Source organism: Marmota monax, unplaced genomic scaffold, assembly GCF_021218885.2.
Source record: "Marmota monax isolate L192 unplaced genomic scaffold, Marmota_monax_Labrador192_F-V1.1 WCK01_AAM20220418_F8-fsc00001, whole genome shotgun sequence".
NCBI lineage: Eukaryota > Metazoa > Chordata > Mammalia > Rodentia > Sciuridae > Marmota > Marmota monax.
The window spans coordinates 27476911-27495303 of NW_026693777.1; the positions used below are offsets into that span (position 1 = coordinate 27476911).

Here is an 18393-nt window from a genome sequence, read left to right on the forward strand (position 1 = left end):
TTTATTTGTATGTAGTGCTGAGGATTGAACCCGGGCCGCATGCATGCCAGGTGAGCACGCTACTGCTTGAGCCACATCCCCAGTCCTACATTTGGAAATTTACTAAGTATAACTTCAAGTTGCTGTGAAAAAAGTACTATGAAAAATCAATAAGGACCATGAAATGAGGGTGTAGCATCCAATATGCTTCCAAACTATACACAGTTGTTTAGTTTTGGTTATTTATTTGGTATTGCAGAATGAACCCAGCGGTGCTTTAAGACTGAATTAGCATTTTTCTTTTTCTTTTTTGTTAATATTTCTTTTTAGTTGTAGAGGGACACACAATATCTTTGTTTATTAATTTATTTTTTATATGGTGCTGAGGATACAACCAGTGCCCCACACATGCTAGGCAAGCACTCTGCCACTGAGCTTTGGTCCCAGCCCCTGAATTAGCCTTTTTTATTTTTGAGACAGGATCTTACTAAGTTACTTAAGGCCTCCATAAATTGCTGAGGCTGGTCTTAAACATTCAATCTTCTCCTCTGGCCTGCCCAGTCACTGGAATTACATGCATTTGCCACCATACCCAGTGAAATGTATTTTTTTCAAAATAAAATAAAAATCATATTTTCTTAAAAATATCTTCTTTGCATTTTTTCCCCACTAACAACTACTATGTTTTTAGGACATATACTAAGTTGTTTGGACTTAAATATTACTTTTTAGCTAGTGAAGCCAGGGAAAACAAATCACTGACATTTAAAGTGCCATCAACCAACAAAGTTTGGAAACTGCTGGATTAGATTCACAGAATTGAAAAGTGACATCAGGATCTTTAACATCCTTTTGTTTTACTGCAACCTAATAAATTGGTAAATTCCTAACATATTGAGCACTTATTACAAAACAGTAGTACTTTGCAGAGGAGGAAATAAGTATTTAGAATGACTTCTCCAAGGTTATCACATTTTATTATAGTTCAATCAGTTATTTCAAAAATTTCATCATTTAAAAAATCTTCTGTTGCTTTGAAGAAAACTTACTATGAAGTCTAATACTCTCAAATTACTTTGAAGAAGACCTCTTTTGTCTAACCTCCTTCACGGTCCAAATTTTTGCCAATTTTCTTTTATAAAAAATGCTGTTAGCTTCCTAGCTTCACCTAACAAATGGGACAAATTTAAAATTTTTTCTATCACCAAAGTTTTCCCCAAAAAATATACTTGAACTTTTTCTACTAAGTAAAAGAATACATAATGCACATCCTACCAGCTAAGGTATAATCTGACAAATTTTATCAGAACACTTCAGTTTCACTGACAATAATAAATCTGTTCAGAAGAGAAACAGCATTCAGAAAAACATCATCTTTGAAGAAGAAAAAAAAATTAGCCTTATGTTTACTGGTTTTATTTTGCCAAACCTTTTGTGTGTGTGCATACTCAACACTACATCTCAATTCAGGAATACCAAAGTTATCAGCAAAAGAAATGAGTTTTATAATGTGTCACTGCAGAATAGGCTCTGGAATAATAGACCCAAATTTGAATCGCAATTTTTCTCTACAAGCAGCACATTTGTTTCCTCATCTGTATACCTTAGCTCGATTGTCGAGACTGAGATAATTTATGTATCTAGCACACATGTATTCTCTCTTCTTCCTTTTCTTTTCAGAACAGTAGCTGAATTAGAAACACTTCTTTCTTTTTGTTGGGGGGAGAGTGATAGTTCTTACTGGAAATAGTCTGACATGTAACTAGGATGACATCAATACATACTGATAGTATATTTATGGCTTGGCTTGAACTTGTGCACTGCAGTACTTCAGACGGCTTAGATACCAGCTGTAGGTAGTAACTTACAGTGATGCCCATGAAGCCATTAAAAAGGATGTGTTCACTTGTCTTTTTTTAAACATCTTTTCCTAGTGCTCCACCTTCCTATTTTCTCTGACATCAACTTTATTGTGACAGTGATTTCCATAAGGCATACAAAAAACTAAACACTCTTTGCCTCTCAGCATGTACCATCTCCTGGTGATCAGGGCTGCCAAGATTTATTTCTATACATACTCCCCCCATTTTCTCCTCCTTAAGACAACTTGGTTTTTCACATTTGTTACTAAGGTTATGAGAATCTACCTTTTAGACAGTAAAAGGTAACTCAATGATTATTTTTGTGGCTACTCACTGATCTACTTCTGACTCAATGTTCCTAAAATCACATTTTATTATAGTTCAATCAGTTATTTCAAAAGAAATTGGACACAACAAAGAGGAACAGTTTAAAAGGTGACCTTACCATTCCAACATGCCGATCAACATTAAAAAGTCGTTTATTGGAACCTTCTTCATAAAGTTTAGACAGCACTAATTTTTCTACTCCAAAGACAACACCATCTTTACATCTGATCCCAATAGCTGTACTGAAACAAAAAGAAAGTCAATTTTTTAAAACTAAAAACAGAATAAACAATAATTTTTTAAGAAATCACAAAACTAGGTAAAACATTTAAAAACTAGCAAGGGAAAGCAACCTAAACTATGATAAATTTGTTCATGATTTATTTTTCTTCTTCCTTTGGCTCATCTATTTATTCCAATTTTTCTGCAATCAACATGTACTATTTCTAGTAAGTATTGAAAAAAATAAAACTTACATGCTACAAATGTTTAAGATAAAAAGATCTTAACTTCAAGTAAAAGGTGGAGAAATCATGATGCTGTTGGAAAATTAAAATGTTAATTATTTTATTTATTTTTTTGGTACCAGGGATTAAACTCAGAGGCACTCAACCACTGGGCCACATCCCCAATCTATTTTTGTATTTTATTTAGAGACAGGGTCTCATTGAGTTGCTTAGTGCCTCGCCCTTGCTGAGGATGGATTTGAACTCATGATCCTCCTGTCTTAGCCTCATGAGCTGCTGGGATTACAGGTGTGCCCCACATGCCCAGCTAAAATGTTAACTATTTTATTTTTATCCTTTTTAATAAAGGTAATTCTGATCAGGAAACCTAACTGGACAAATTAAAAACACTTGATTTTATAGTTTTTTTGTAAAATTATCTCAATTCCTCTATTTCCGATAATTGCATCACCAAATTTTAATCCTTATGTTTTCATTTTTTATCCTTTATTCCCATATTGAGCTATTATTGACTTTTTTTCCTTCAAAATTTCTCACATGTCCACTCCTTTCTTACTAGCACTAGAATCCTTATAATTTCAGGCCTAGATTACAACATCTTTTCCACTTCTTCAATTCATTTTATGTAACATGAGCAGCCTAATATCTAGTCCTATTTTATTGTCATTATCATAATCTTAAAAAGTGGCCCATAACCTAAAAAGTGAGGAAACCTGTCAGTTACAGGTCTCTCAAAATCTGATCAAATTTCCAGGCATGGTGGTACATGCCTGTGATCCCAGCAACTTGGGAAACTGAGGCAAGCATATCACTCAGTTCCAGGCCAGCCTCAGCAATTTAATCTCCAATAAAACATACAAACACACACACACACAAACACACACACACACACACACACACACCATGATAAAATCATGGTGTTTCTTCCCAGGGGGAAAAAATTATCTAAGAATTCAGCTCTTCACCCCGCCCCCCAACATTTTTAGATGCCTTCAATGCCCCCTATCAGGTTGAAAGTCCTTTCCAAGCTTCCTAGATAAAAATCCAGAGAATCTAGCAAAGTCAACTGGGCTTAATTTCCTGTTAAGAATCTTATTAACCTCACTGCCATGCCTCCAACACTGTCATGCCTCCAACACCTATACTGAAATTAACCTCACCATCATCCCTAATATTCACTTCTGCCTCAATCAAGTTATTCTGGGAGCTAGGGTGCACTTCCTCTTAAATAACTGCATATTTAAATAAATTTCCACAGACATATGCAATACTTGAACTTAAGCCAATTCTTTTTTCCTCACTGTTGAGAATCTAAAGCAATTTTTATTCTAAATCAAAAGTTCTCGAAATGTAGTTTGGAAACTTTCTGAGAATCTCTGAGAAACTTTTAGAGATAATATCCATGAAGCCAAAGACCTCATTTATACCTATCCACTGTGTGGGCATTTGCACTGATAATACAGAGCAGTGGTGGGTAAGGCTGCTGGCATTTTAACATGAATCAATGCAGTGACCACAAACAATAAGTGTAAACTACTTAGAAATGTATCCTCTGTTCTGCTATCACATTTTTAAAAAGTTGCTTTTAGTTAAGAATGTCCTTAATGAAGGAACACTTAATTTAATCTGAACCCTTGAGTTCATCACCATCACCACCACCCCACCAGCAAAAACCACTGAGCTACAGACCTTTTTTGTTTTTTATTTTGAGACAACCCCAGTTCCTCCTGCCTCAGCCTCCCAAGTAGCTGAGATTACAGGTATGAGCCACCCAGCAAGTATCTGTCTTTTTAATATTCTACTAATGAAACTGGAGGCAAAGTGCTGTTAAAGACAAAAATATGGGCACCTCAAGACAAAAAGCACTAGTACACAGGTTGGTTTGGTTTTGTTCTTTTGAGTTGTGAATTTTCTTATAGGATTAAATGTCTGACCCAGGGCTATTCACACAGAAGGTGATGTACCCAGGGGTTATTCATTTTACAGAACTAATGACAGATAAACTATGGTTATTTACATTTAGTTATATGGCAGACAGTTTCCCTAAAATAAATAACATGAAACTGTTACTTCAAGGGAAACTGACAGAATTTCTTATCAATGATAAAAATTGAATTTTCAAGCAAAAACTGAAATTTTAGAAAACTTATATTCACCATTATAAAAATTCTTGTCTGCTTCCCAATATTTACAAACTTTCAAGTTGACACTGGTGGTGGTAATATTAACAAATGTGATGTTTTGATAGTTTGTATAATTTGGGACATCTGTTGTAACTCTATGAACTGTATTTTCCAAATGACCAAGCCAGGATGGTACAAAGTCATGCATGACAGTCCACTGCATTTTAGGGTAACAAAGTAGGAGTTTATTGTTTCTAGACTTCATAATTACCATCAGTTCTGGTGTAGTATTAAAGAATTATGTCCATAATTATCTGAAAAGTCTATTAAGATACTCCCCATTTTCCCAATCTGGGTGAAGCCTGATTTGCTTCTTGTGCTTCAATAAGACATAATAGGTAGAACAAAGATATGAGAATCTAATTAAACTTTTAAACTAAGACTGATATTTGCAAACCTGTAGAATAATGCCTTTTTTCTCACTGATTTTTGTATTTTGAAACAAGTTATTTTTTCATTTATTGTTATTCTTAATATGCAATTGTGCAGATGTAGCACTTAAAAATTTTCCAACTGTGTTACATATATTTCGTTGTTATGGGAAGGTTATGTACTCTAGGTAGACATCTTACATCCCAATTTTACAGAGAAAAAAGGCAACATTCAGGGTCTAGGGATGTGGCTCAATGTACTGTAGTATGCAGAGAATGCCTGAGGCCCTGGGTTTGATCCTCAGCAAAAAAAATAATAATAAAAAGTTACATTCATAGAACCAGAGAAATCCCATATTCAAGAAAAAGAAAAAGGAAACAAAATGTCATGCCTTTTTAGGTTTCAGTTCCTAAAAATGTCATGCCTTTTTAGGTTTCAGTTCCTAAAAATATTTTTATTTACTTAATATATTTATTTACTCCTATTTTCTTAAATGTAACTGTTATAAATATTTAGAGGTATTTTACAGAAAACGAATTCCTAAGATATACAATTCCTCACAGCTAAGCCTCAATTTTCAGGGCTATATAGATGGTTTCAAGATATATCCCTAATTTTTCTCTTAGTCAAGACTTAACTTTGTTTTTACACCAGTGAAAATACAAGAATACAGGGCTGGGGTTGTGGCTCAGTGGTAGAGTGCTTGCCTCACTTGTGTGAGGCACTGGGTTCAATTTTCAGCACCACGTATAAATAAATGAATAAAATAAAGGTCCATCAACAACTGAAAAAAATACTAAAAAAAAAAAAAAAGAAGAAGAAAATACAAGAAAACAAAGGAGGATGTTTTTCTGTAACTTGGCTAAGTCTCTCCAGCTCCTTGTTCCAAGAACCCAAATTCCTTTGTCAGCCAGAAGAAAATGTCTTTTTTTTTTTTTTTTTTGGACACAGAATCTCACTATATTACCCAGGTTAGCTTCAAACCCCAGAGCTCAATTGATTCTCCTGCCTCACCTTTTCATGTACCTGGGAATACAGATACATGCCACCATATCCACCAACTTTTTCATAAAATCTGAATTCTAGACAGGTACAATGGCACATGCCTATAATCCCAGCGTCTTGGAAGGTTGAGGTAGGAGGATCACTAGTTCAAAGCTAGCCTCAGAAACTCAGAAAACCTGCCTCAGAAAACAAAAACGGCTGGGAATATTGCTTCCTGGTAAAGCATCCCTGGGTTCAATCTTCAGTGCCAAAAAAGTTTGAATTCTATCAGGCTTTGTAAAGAATGACAAATATACTTCAGTCTAAAATTCTTAGTTTTTTTTTATTATACTATCAGATACCAATAGCTTGTAGTACCGATAATATCTCTAATAATACATTTAAACACAAAATTCAGCACATTTAATACAAATACCAGGAGGAGTTAAGATTTAATTTTTGCTCAAAAATTTTAAAAATATTTCATAAACCTTTTGAAATTCATGTTCCTTCATTCTACCACTCAAAAGATGGCACATAAAATGAACATTTGCTCATTAAGTACTAAGGGTTTCCCATGTGTCAACATATGCAAAAACAAGTAACTACTCAAAACAATAAAAGACATAATAAAGTAACAGTACCCAACAGGAAAAGATCTTCGCAAATCCCCACCTTTTGGAGAGAAGCAGTAGAAACGGAAATTGGTGGGGGGGTGGGGGTGAGGGAGACTGCTGAGACAAACGTGAATAACTGCATATAGGACTTTAAAACACGAAATGCATGAGAAATTTAAAAAATAGGACAACAGATCAGAAACCTAATGGTCAAGAAAAACAATGATATCAATCAAGAATTTCAAAAAGGAAAATGGGCTGGAAAAGATAATAAATGTAGATTTATACACTATATTTGAGACATGGATATCTAAGGAGAATCAACTGGAAGTATAGAGTCGGTGCTCATGGAAAAGATCTGGACAAGAAATTGTAAATGGATAATAAATTATTTTATGGAATATACTTTTATGTGCCACAGTACATAACAGCCTAATTACAAAACATTAAAAATTAAAATATTTACACCTGGTTAAAACACATTTACTTCAAGTGAAACAAGTTTCTTACCTACTATTTTCTACAGCCTTCATAGCATATTCAACTTGAAAAACTCTTCCATCAGGAGAGAATGTAGAAGCTGACAGGTCATACTAGGGGAAAAAGCAACAACAAGCTTATAATGACTTACCTTTAACAGTAACAACCATACAACTTTTTGTTTTTCTAAACATTAAACTGCTTAACCAGCAGAACTCTGTTACATCCCATCAGAAACTCTGCTTTGATGAAGGGGAAGCCTGTCAAAACAGCAATAGTGGCTAATTTACACAGCTTAAATTTCTACTACTGAAAAGTAAAGGATGCAAGTCCTTAGAAGAGGTCAGAACTTCTTTCACAGAAAACTCATTTTTGAAAAACTTAATACTGGGCTGGAGTTGTGGCTCAGTGGCAGAGCACTTGCCTCGCACATATGAGGCACTGGTTCGATCCTCAGCACCACATTAAAAAAAAAAAAAGAAAGAAAGAAAAACTTAATACTGTGTTACTGTGTTATGGTAGAAACAGCACTGAAGTCGTGTGTGTGTGTGTGTATGTGTGTGTATTTTTTTTAAAGATGCTAAGGATGGAGCCCACCAAGAACTCTATCACTCAGCTACATACACAATCCAGTCAGAGCATTTAAATTCATAGCTGTACCACTAAACTGAAGAACCTTGGTCAAATCAGGTAGCATTCATCAAATATTTAATAAGTATCAATTACATGTGAGTCATTACATGCAAATACAAAGATAATCTCTCATTCATAAAATCCTTATCTTTAGAATTAAACTAGACACAAACAATTAAGATGAAGAAAAAACAGTGAAGTGATAGAAGAAACTATACAGACTACTTCATCAGGGAAGGCCTTGCTGGGGCAGTTATACTTGAGTCAAATCTCAAAGACAAGGAAGTAGCCACTTATGGAGAAAACACAAAGAAATCTAGCCTAGCCAAGAAAAAGAAATTCAGTTACTGCATCTTGATCACCACTAGCAGTGAAGAAATGAAAACACTATGCCAGTGAAGGAGAGATGAGCCAAACAATAATGGGTCTTCCAAGCTGGAGTATATAGTTTATCCTTTATTATAAATGTAATGAGAAGTTCAAATAGGAAGGCAATATGATTTAGTGTTTAAAATGTCACTCTGACTTCATGTGGAAAATGAACTGTACAGGCAACAAGACTGAATGAAAAGACCAAGTATTCCAAAGATGATGACAGTGGCATTGACAAGAGAATAGAGGCAAGGGAATACGTTTTTAGAGTTAAAACAAAAACCTTGCTAATGGACTGGCTCTGGGCTGAAAAAATAAAATAAAATAAAAATGAATCACATATTTCTTTTTCACTTGGATCATTCACTAAGGTAAGAATACAGGAGATGAAAAACGGCAAGAGGAGAAAATTTAGAGCTCCACTTTGGATAGGTAGTATGAAAATGACTATTAAACATCAACAAGACAGAAGTAGCAAAAAAGACAAATATTAGTAACTGGTGTTCTTCAGAAAAGTGAAGACAGGAGATAAATCTTCAATATTGATACTTTCTGAGTCTCAGAGATCATTAACTCTGCCACTGTCAATATTAAAATATATCAAACGATTATATTACCAATTATTTCTAAAAGATTTGCAGAATGAAACATTGTTAACTGAAGGTCATATTAATGTAGTTGCAAAACTGATTTTCTACAAGATGCATTACTAAGCATTAACTTACCCAAAAAAGTATGACATAACTGCAACATTCCTAACTCAATTGTTTAAAAAATTTCAAACATAAACACCTGTTGTCAAACTTGGAATACCGTATTTGGGCTAAATGCTAAGTATCAAAATCTTGTAAGCAGGAATAGATGCACTGATGAACCCATTATTCAATGTGTCTAATGCAAATAGCCAAGATAATTCTTATTTTAAAAAAAACAAAAAACCTTTCTATATGGATAAGCATGAAAGTAGCAAGCAAAAGACCGCACATACACAACACATTTAAAAAGTGAAATAGGAAACTGAACAAATCCAGCTCCAAAATCTTCAAATTATTAAAAGTCAGAAGCAGGTGGCGCACGCCAGCTACTCTGGAGGCTAAGGCAGGAAGATCACAAGATCAAGACCAGACTGGGCAGTTTACTGAGACCCTTTAAAAATTTAAAAATTTTTACAGGGTGAGGGTGGCAGAGTGCTTGTCTACCATGCGCGAGGCCCTGGGTTCAATCCCGAGTACCACAAAAATAAAGGCAAAAGCAGTTAAGCCGATAATCACTGAAATGTTTACAGTACTAATGCCTATAAGGTGCTACTAAATAATGTGTACATGAAAGGCTGCGTCAAAGAAAAAACTGATTCATCAGACCCTTTTTCTTAGTAGTTCCGTCCCAAAAGGGTTTCCATGGACTCATACACTGAGTGTACTTGAACGGAAGACATAGAAGGCCTATGAGTCAGCAGCAGCCTAAGAATTGCAAAGGCGGTCCATAGACAGCATTAGTCTCAAACCATAGAATCCCAAGACGCAGTGTCTCGGCGGTTCTCCAAGGCCAATTGTTGCCTAAACCCTTCACACACTATTTCAGGGCCCGCGAGTTTCCACTTTCGGTTTCCCAAGCGGCTTAAGAAAGTGACTCAGCAATCCAAGGCCATTCCAAATCTTACTGCTGCTTGGCCAAGCTCGCTACAGCTAGGCTGATGGCTTCTAAGAGTCACCGACACCTGAGAAGCGGGCCTAGAACACAGCGACAAAAGACCGCCGGCCTCCAGGCGGCCACAAGCGGCCCACCCTACCCAAGGCAGTCCCAGCGCACCCCGGGTCTGAGACGCCCCCCACGCAGTGTGCCCGAGTTCCCTTCAACGCCGATGCTTAGACTACAATAACCCACTGAGGGATAACAAACTCACCCCGGTGCCGATGGAGCTCATCGTGCTAAAACCACCGGGATGTGCAGAGCTTCCAGGCCCAAAGCACTTGCCCTATAAGCTCCGCACCGCGCAGACTAGTAACAAGCCCTCCCATTGGCTGCAATTTCAACCAATAGCCTTTTTCTCTGCCGCTGGTTCCACGGCCTAAAGGATTGTGGGAAAAGGAGAGGTGAGAGTAGGGAGCGGCGCCCCTGGGTGGACCAATAGACTTGGGGTTTGGTGGTTAGGGGAAGGTAGGGTTTTTTTCCTTCAGTTGCAGTGCCTTGAGACACTTTGGGTCATTGGGTCCTTTAAGAAAGTGCTCTATTTCTTTTCCCAGGAAAAATTTATATTTTATATTATCTCTTTCGTCTGTCTTGCAACAAACTAGGAAAGATGTTCCTGTACTAAGAGCTAAGAAAGCAGGAGGGGAGAGTTATCCCTTTGTCCTTGACCTCCTAATTCTGACCCAGATAATGATGGTATTTATTTCACTTTTTGTTTGTTTTTGTACTTTGTACCAGGGATTGTACCTGTCGCTTAACCACTGAGTCATATCCCCAGGCCTTTTATTTTGAGACAGGGGCTTGCTAAATTGCTGAGGCTGGCTTTGAACTTGCGATCCTCCTGTCTCAGCCTCCGGAGCCGTTATATCACCCGGCTATATCACCCTCTTATGCCTTCAGAAGGAAATTGCATTTTAAGGGTATCATATGATAACTTGAAATTTTACAGAAGTATTCGAGCTCTTCCTATGAGTATAACGTTTTTGAGTAAAGGAAAAGCCTGATTCAGGAAATTTATTGAGCATTAATAAGTTAAAAGTACTTGTCTGAACATTGCTAATAAAATGGTGAACGAGATATATTCCCATCCCTAGCGGAATTCTCAATGGGAAGAAACAGGCAACAAAAATAAATAAGCAAAATAGTTCTATAAGTGGTAGAAGATAAAAATAGTGAGTTAATAGGCGATGGACGTGCAAATTTTAGGGCTGGTGCTCAGGAAATGACTTTCTGAATGGGTAATTCCAGTCTTCTTTAATGTGGAAACCTGGGAAAAGGAAAGGCTTAGGGAATAGGCACTGGACAAAATTTGGCTTTTCCTAGGAACTGTCATGTCAGTATGGTTTATCAGAGATTTCAGTGCGGTGAGGGACAAGCGAAATCAAAGATGTAGACATTAGACCAGATCTTGTGAATGAATCTTAATATAATGTAAGTAAAAGGCCGGAAGCAATTGTTTTAGTTCTAAATACTAAATTAAAATGCAGTGTGTTTTCCCCTTTAAGACAAAACATAATTTTACATAACCATAGTAAAATTATGAAAATCAGAAAATAGCCGAGCATGGTAGTTTACATCAGTAATCCCAGTGACTTCAGAAGGCTGAGACAGGAGAATCCCAAATTCAAGGTCAGCCTTACCAAGGCCCTAGGCAAAGTATAGAGATCCTGTCTCAAAAATAAATAGGTAAAAAGGATTGGGAATGTATAGCTCAGTGGCAAAGCACCCTGGGTTAAATTCTCAGTACAAAAAGAAAGAAAATTAACAAATATTTCTACCTAATCTAACAATTTTATTCAATTTTTGGCACTTCCTGGTTATGCCCTTCACAGCGCAAGATAAATCTCAGAATGCATTCAGTTGTTATATTTCCAGTCTTCTTTAATCTGGAAAATAGTTACCTAGTATGTCTTGAGTTTCCATGGCATTAACATCTTTGACAAAACTCAAACCATTTATTTTGTAGAATATTCCTTAATATATTCATTCATGCCAAAGTGTTATCTTAGTAGACAAATGATGTCAATTTGTTCTGTTAATGGTAATTTTTTTAAAGTTGTAGTTGGACACAATACCTTCAATACCTCTATTTTATTTATTTTTATGTGGTACTGAGGGTCTTGCATGTGCTAGGCAAAGCTCTACCCCTGAGCCACAACCCCAGCCCCTGTTAATGGTAATTTTAACTTTGATAATTTGCTTAACATTTCTTCAATATAAGTTTCTTTTTTCCCCTTTGTAATTAATTAATAAATAACTGGTGGGGAAATAATTTCAGACTATGTAAACATCCTGTTATCCTCAAACTTTTGTCCACTAGTTATAGTATCTGATTATTCTCATTTGAATAAAATTATTATTATGGTGGCAGCCAACTGGCAGTTTTTAATTCCATCATTTCATTCCCATTAATTATTGGTTTTCTACATCAGGAAAAAAATTCCAGCTGTAAAATTTCATTATTTGATTTAAATTATTCAATGATCTTTCTCAATCAGTTGGACTAGAGGTAGCAGTAGAAGTGAAAATTTGTGGGGCATGCTGAAGAATTGGATGTAGAAAGTTAGGAAAAAAAGAATTTCAGTTGCTCTTTCCTACTAATGAAGCTATAATTAATGGTTAAGTTTTCTTTTTCTTGAACAAATAAAACATTTAAATTTTCTTCAAAGACAAACCACTTAACTTACCTCACATTAAAACATGCTAATTGTAATTCTTTCATAAGAGCTCCTGATTTCAACCAAGATGGGTAAGAAAGTGCTGAAGAAAGCTAAAGTCTGTAGTCATAGGAGGGTTCACGTGGAAGGTAAACATGAGTACTCCAAACTTGTTTAGGTACTCAAGTTAAATTTTTAAACAAATTCACTACTTGTGTGCAATACAGTGTTTTTGAGTGCGTAGGTCACTCTATTCATTGATAATTTGGGAGCTGTTTCTGAACTCATTGTCAGATGAACTGCCTACTTTGAGGTTGGATTGTTGATTTATCTTATGTCTTGGAAAAATGCACTAAATTGTCTCAAGTTCTTCCTTATTTGTCTGATTCATTGCAAGACTTAAATGGGTATGGATTTGTTTTGACCAATTTTACTCCAAAATACATTTGGAAGTAGTACATAAGAAATTGATATGTAACTTACACATCTTTCTTATAAGATGATCAGCTTTTTGAAGTTAATATCTCTTTTAAAATAGTCTGTTAGAATACTTAATGATGCTTTGCATGTGATAGATAACTTAATAAATCATAATATAACAAATTTAAACATTATCAAATAACATTTAATAATTATTTGATACTACGTCTATTGTCATATTTAATTATTTAAATAATGGTTAGAAATAATAATTTTAATATGTAAAAAATTTTTCATTTCCCAGTTTCATTCTTCCAAGTTATGAAACAATCACAAATAAACCAGTTTGCGTTTGCGAAAAAAATTATAATCATATATGTATTTAAAAAATTTTTTTAGTTATAGATGGACACAATACCTTTATTTTATTTTATTTATTTTTATGTGGTGCTGAGGATCTAACCCAGTGCCTCACAAATGCTAGGCAAATACTGTATGTACCCCTGAGCTACACCTCTAGCCTGTAATTATATTATTTTAAGCTTAAAAATTTTAAATATCCTACTTAAGTCCCAGTTTTACTTTGAAGAATCTAAATATTTTATGACATGCCATATTTTTAAATTGAGTATCAGGAAATTCCATGCTCAAAGTATTTAATTTATAAATATAAATATCCTAAGAATTCTTTGTAATTCCCAGGGCTACAATTAGGCTTTAACTTGCAATTTTGAGCAGGAAGATTCACAGAATCCTTTATTTAGAAAGTTTTGCCCGACTTTCAGAATTTTAACATTTTCATAGGAGATTATTCCATTGTTTCAGTTTGTCATAATTTGATCAAAATCAGATTTTTCTCCTAGAAATAATATTTGTTGCCTTTAGATTCAGAGACTTCCCTCCTAGTTTCTGTCATTTCAGCAGGATGATAGCCTCTGAACCACCTAAATCTCTATTATTAGAGTCATTCAATTTTTTAAATTGAATCAGTATCCCCTTTCCACAACTTCACTTTCCTTAATCAGACCAGACCAAAGAAAATAGCTAAACTCCGCTGTTCTTCAGTGAAACTTAATTTCTCAGAGGTTGAAATTTGTTTTTTAATGCAGAGCCCAAATATGAGGAATTGAATATATCATTTGATAGACGTTGGATAGCTTTGACACGTGTTTATGTAAAGAAGATAACATATTGGGCAGTAAATATTTTAAAACACTTCAGAAGAAAAGTTCAATGATTTTATAAAGTCTTGGGTAAGTTTTCAGTGATTTTAGGATTACATATAAAATAACAATTTTTAAATTTTAGTTTTAACGTTTTAAAACGTCCTTGAAAAGAATTCTGAAAGGCCAACTTCATAGTATATTAGGAATAATTTTTTAAGACTGGGGAAGGAAACCAAATATGGGTAAGCAGTCACCAAAAGACAGAAAATTAAGGCTGCCTTGCAGCCGCCCGGCTAGCTCAGTCGGTAGAGCATGGGACTCTTAATCCCAGGGTCGTGGGTTCGAGCCCCACGTTGGGCGCAGGTGAGTCTTTTTATCTTGATAGGGGAAGCTCAATTTTCTCGGAGCTAGTTCTTGATAGTTTCATCACAACACTTTAAGGATGATTTTTAAGACAAGAAATCCAAACCCTTTCAATATTAGGAAGATCTCTGGGAAAGTTCATTTCCTAAAGGAAAGGAGTCTGAAACTGCGCTTGCGCACTTGATGGTACACGCTGGTTCCCCACCCCTCCTCATTAACACACAAAAGAAACTTAAAAGGCCACTTTTTTAGACCAGTCTCTAGGCATATTCTGTTACCATTCATGATTTCGTAGTTGCAGGTCGGTGGCATTTTTTGCTTATGTCTTAACAAAACCATGAACCCTAATGTTAGTTGGTTTTTCTACTCCACCCATGTAAAAGCAGCTGGAGACGCTTAAGGACTCTGAGCAAAAGGGACCAGAAAGGGAACCTCACTCGCTGGGATCACCAGAGCTAGGCACATTCCAAGATCTCACGCACTCGACTACGCAGGCGAGCGACCCATCCGTGCTGTCCTGTATTAAAGGAACTAAATTTTCTCTCCTCTTGATTGTTTCTTTCAATATACAAACCTGCCGTTATTTCTGTATCTTAAAACAAAAATTTCCATCCTGTTTCCCTGCAGGCTACCCTTTTATTTCTGTTCCTCTGACAGTGTACAGGACTTTAAAAAACTGAAACAACAACAACCACCCTAGTGAACAAATCGGATATATTAACTAACACAGTGAGGGAGAACAGTAAAGTAAGAAGGTGGTTGTTTAAAAAGAACCTAGGATTGAATTTGGACTTTGGTTGGGTAATATTGTGACGGGTATGAGGAAGTGGGGGGCTTGATCCACATTGGATACTCAGAAAGCCAGGGCAATTCTATGATCCTGATGAATCTTACATGTATACCGAGGTCAGATTAAGGGAAGGATATAGCTGAAATCGGTAAACAGGCACTCATTTAGCAAGAGAGAATAGGACAGTGGCCAACTTGTATGAAGTGGATGTTCTGTGAGAAAGGAGAGGAAAACAATTTAGCAGAAAGCATCATTATCAGCCCTGTACGGGCACTGAAGCTTAGCTCTATCAGATTAGTTTCCAAATATTGGGAACTACTTCTTGCCTTTCTCAACCCATTCCAGTCAGGCTTTCCTGCCTCTCCTTTCTCCACTAATCTGTTGAGCTGTTCATATCCTCCTTACTAAATCCAATTGTTCATGTCCAGGTTTAATCTATTAGCCTATCAGAAATTTATTACAAATCTGATCATCCATGTTGGATATACTTTTCCCCTTGGCTTCCACAACACTAGTACTATCTTGGTTTCTCCCCTTATAGTTGCTCCTTTCCTTTCCACCTCATCACTTTGGAGTGCTCAAAGGATAAGTGCTTGGTCATTGTCTCTTCTCTATCCACACTCACTCACTTGGTGATCTCATGTTTTTAAATACCAGTTATTTTCTTAGGATTTTTAACTTTTTATAAAAGCCCAGAGCTCTCGGAAATGTCAAAGTTGAGTATCCATTCAGATATCTAGTATATGTGTATGTGTGTGTGTGTGTGTGTGTGTGTGTGTATATATATATATTTCGAATTTCATGTGTACAAAACTTAACTCTTCATCTTTGTCCAAAATCTTCTCTGGCAGTTTTTCTTTTATTATTATTTACTTAATGTAATGTTAACATCATTCTTTTAGTTATGCAGACCAAAAATCTTGGAATCATCATTGATTCCTTTTTCTCTTCAACCCCATTATGAAGGTACCCTTTAATGAATCAAGCCCTACTGTACTCCCCTTCCACACTGAGGCCTTGGCCATGTGTGTAGTTTTAGCCAGTTGGAATAAGTATGATGCAAATAGTGAATTGATGAGGGCTTACATGGTAGGGCTTGTTACAAGATGCCAAGTATGAAGTCCAAGTACTCTTGAGCTACATGCTCTAAGGAAGCCAAAGCTGTCCATCTGGGCAGAGGCCATATGGGGAGAGTTAGTTAAAAACAAGTCTATCATGTCATTATTCCACTCAAAACTCTCCAAGGGACTCCTGCTTCACTCAGAAAGATGTCCTTATGAGATACGCCTACCTCTCCATTCTGTGACCTGATCTCTTATTGTTTCTTCTTCTTGTTCACTCTGCACCGTGCTGTATACTGGAATAAATATGATGCAAACAGTGAACTGATGAGGGTTTACATGGTGGGGCTTGTTACAAGATGCCAAGTATGAAGTCCAAGTACTTTTGAGCTACATGCTCTGAGGAAGCCAAAGTTGTCCATCTGGGCAGAGGCCATATGGGGAGAGAGAGACTATGTAAAGAGCACTGAGATCCCCAGACTTGTAAGCAAAGCTATTTTCCATTTTTAGCACCCCAATGAAATACTACCAAGTGAATATTTCCAGCTGACACCACATGGAACAGAACTGCTCAATGGAGCCTTGTCAGAACCATTAGCTGATAAAATTATTTTTTGTTTGTTTTAAGCCATCAGGTCTTCAAATAGTTTGTTACATAGCAATAGATAATCAAAATCAAATCTATTGGGAAATCCTCCGGTTCTCCCTTCAAGATGCATCCAGTGCTGGGTGTCGTGGTGCACACCTATAATCCAAGCAGCTCAGGAAGCTGACATAGGATGACTTCAAAGCCAGCCTCAGCAAGAATAAGGTGCTTAGCAACTTAGACCCTGTCCCTAAATAAAATACAAATAGGGCTGGGTTTGTGGCTCAATGATCAAGTGCCCCTGAGTCCAATCCCCAGTACCAAAATAAATTTTTAAAAAAATCATATATATATGATTTTTTTTTCTCCAGAATCAAACTTCTCATTTTCCCTCTAGCACCCTGATTGAGACCAGGTCAGATTTACCTGACCTGGAGTACTGCAATGGCTTAATTGATCTTCATGCCTCAGTCTCCCTAAACTGTATTCTTAACACAATACTAGAATAAGTTAGTTAAAAACAAGTCTATCATGTCATTATTCCACTCAAAACTCTCCAAGGGGCCCCTGCTTCACTCAGAAAGATGTCCTTATGAGATACGCCTACCTCTCCATTCTGTGACCTGATCTCCTATTATGTTTCTTCTCCTTGTTCACTCTGCAGCGTGCTGGGCTCGTCAGCAGCATTAGATCACTTGCTTTAAGACATGTACAGTTCATATAACCTGGAATAACCTCCCAACTACTGAAATCCTACTCATCCTTCAGAAACTAGGTCAAAAGCCTCCTCCATGAAGTTTCCCACTACTGGTCAGAATTAAATACAGTAAAAACAAGCAATTGATACCTTTCGTGGCATCCACCATACTGTTCTATATAATCATTTGTGTACACAACCATTTCTACTAGTCTGCAAATACATAAGGGCAAAGATCTACATCTTACTGTTGTAGCACTTACAGTATCTAACACTATATTACAATAGGTACACAGCATTCAGTAGATATCAAATAAACCTTAGTCTTGGGCTACTAAAGTGGCACATAGTGACAAAGTAATGCTTGTTTTTTGTCTTTTTTTTTTTTTTTTTTTTTAATCATGGTACTGGAGGTTGAACCCAGAGGTTCTCCAGACCTGTTTTTTTTTTTAGGGTCTAAGTTGCTGAGGCTGGCTTTGAACTCATGATCTTTATGCTTCACTGGGATTATAGATGTGTGCAACCATGCTGGGCTCTGCCAGAAGTATTTTAAAATGTAAACACATAACAAATAAAAATAAAAGCTAAACAATGGATGAGTATATTTTTCAAAGAACCCCTGACCCTGAGAATATATAAAGCACAAAAGCAGGGATTAATAATATTGTGAAAACATGTTTATAGAGCA

At 36.2% G+C, this 18393-nt stretch overlaps 1 protein-coding gene and 1 non-coding gene across 2 annotated transcripts in view; one reads left to right on the forward strand and one right to left on the reverse strand.

Moving 5' to 3' along the window:
• The window catches only part of Psma3 (proteasome 20S subunit alpha 3), a 20292-nt gene extending 9955 nt beyond the window's left edge, over nt 1–10337 (reverse strand). Inside the window, exons 1-3 of the mRNA XM_046461426.2 lie at nt 10180–10337; nt 7302–7384; nt 2287–2410 (exon numbers count right to left, since the gene is read on the reverse strand). Coding sequence (XP_046317382.1) covers nt 2287–2410; nt 7302–7384; nt 10180–10200 — 228 coding nt within the window. The 5' untranslated portion in view covers nt 10201–10337. The remainder of the gene's footprint in view (nt 1–2286; nt 2411–7301; nt 7385–10179) is intronic.
• Nucleotides 10338–14495: 4158 nt separating this feature from the next.
• On the forward strand, nt 14496–14568 carry Trnak-cuu (transfer RNA lysine (anticodon CUU)). Its single transcript has one exon. It is a non-coding gene; the product is annotated as a tRNA-Lys (tRNA).
• Nucleotides 14569–18393: the final 3825 nt, after the last annotated feature.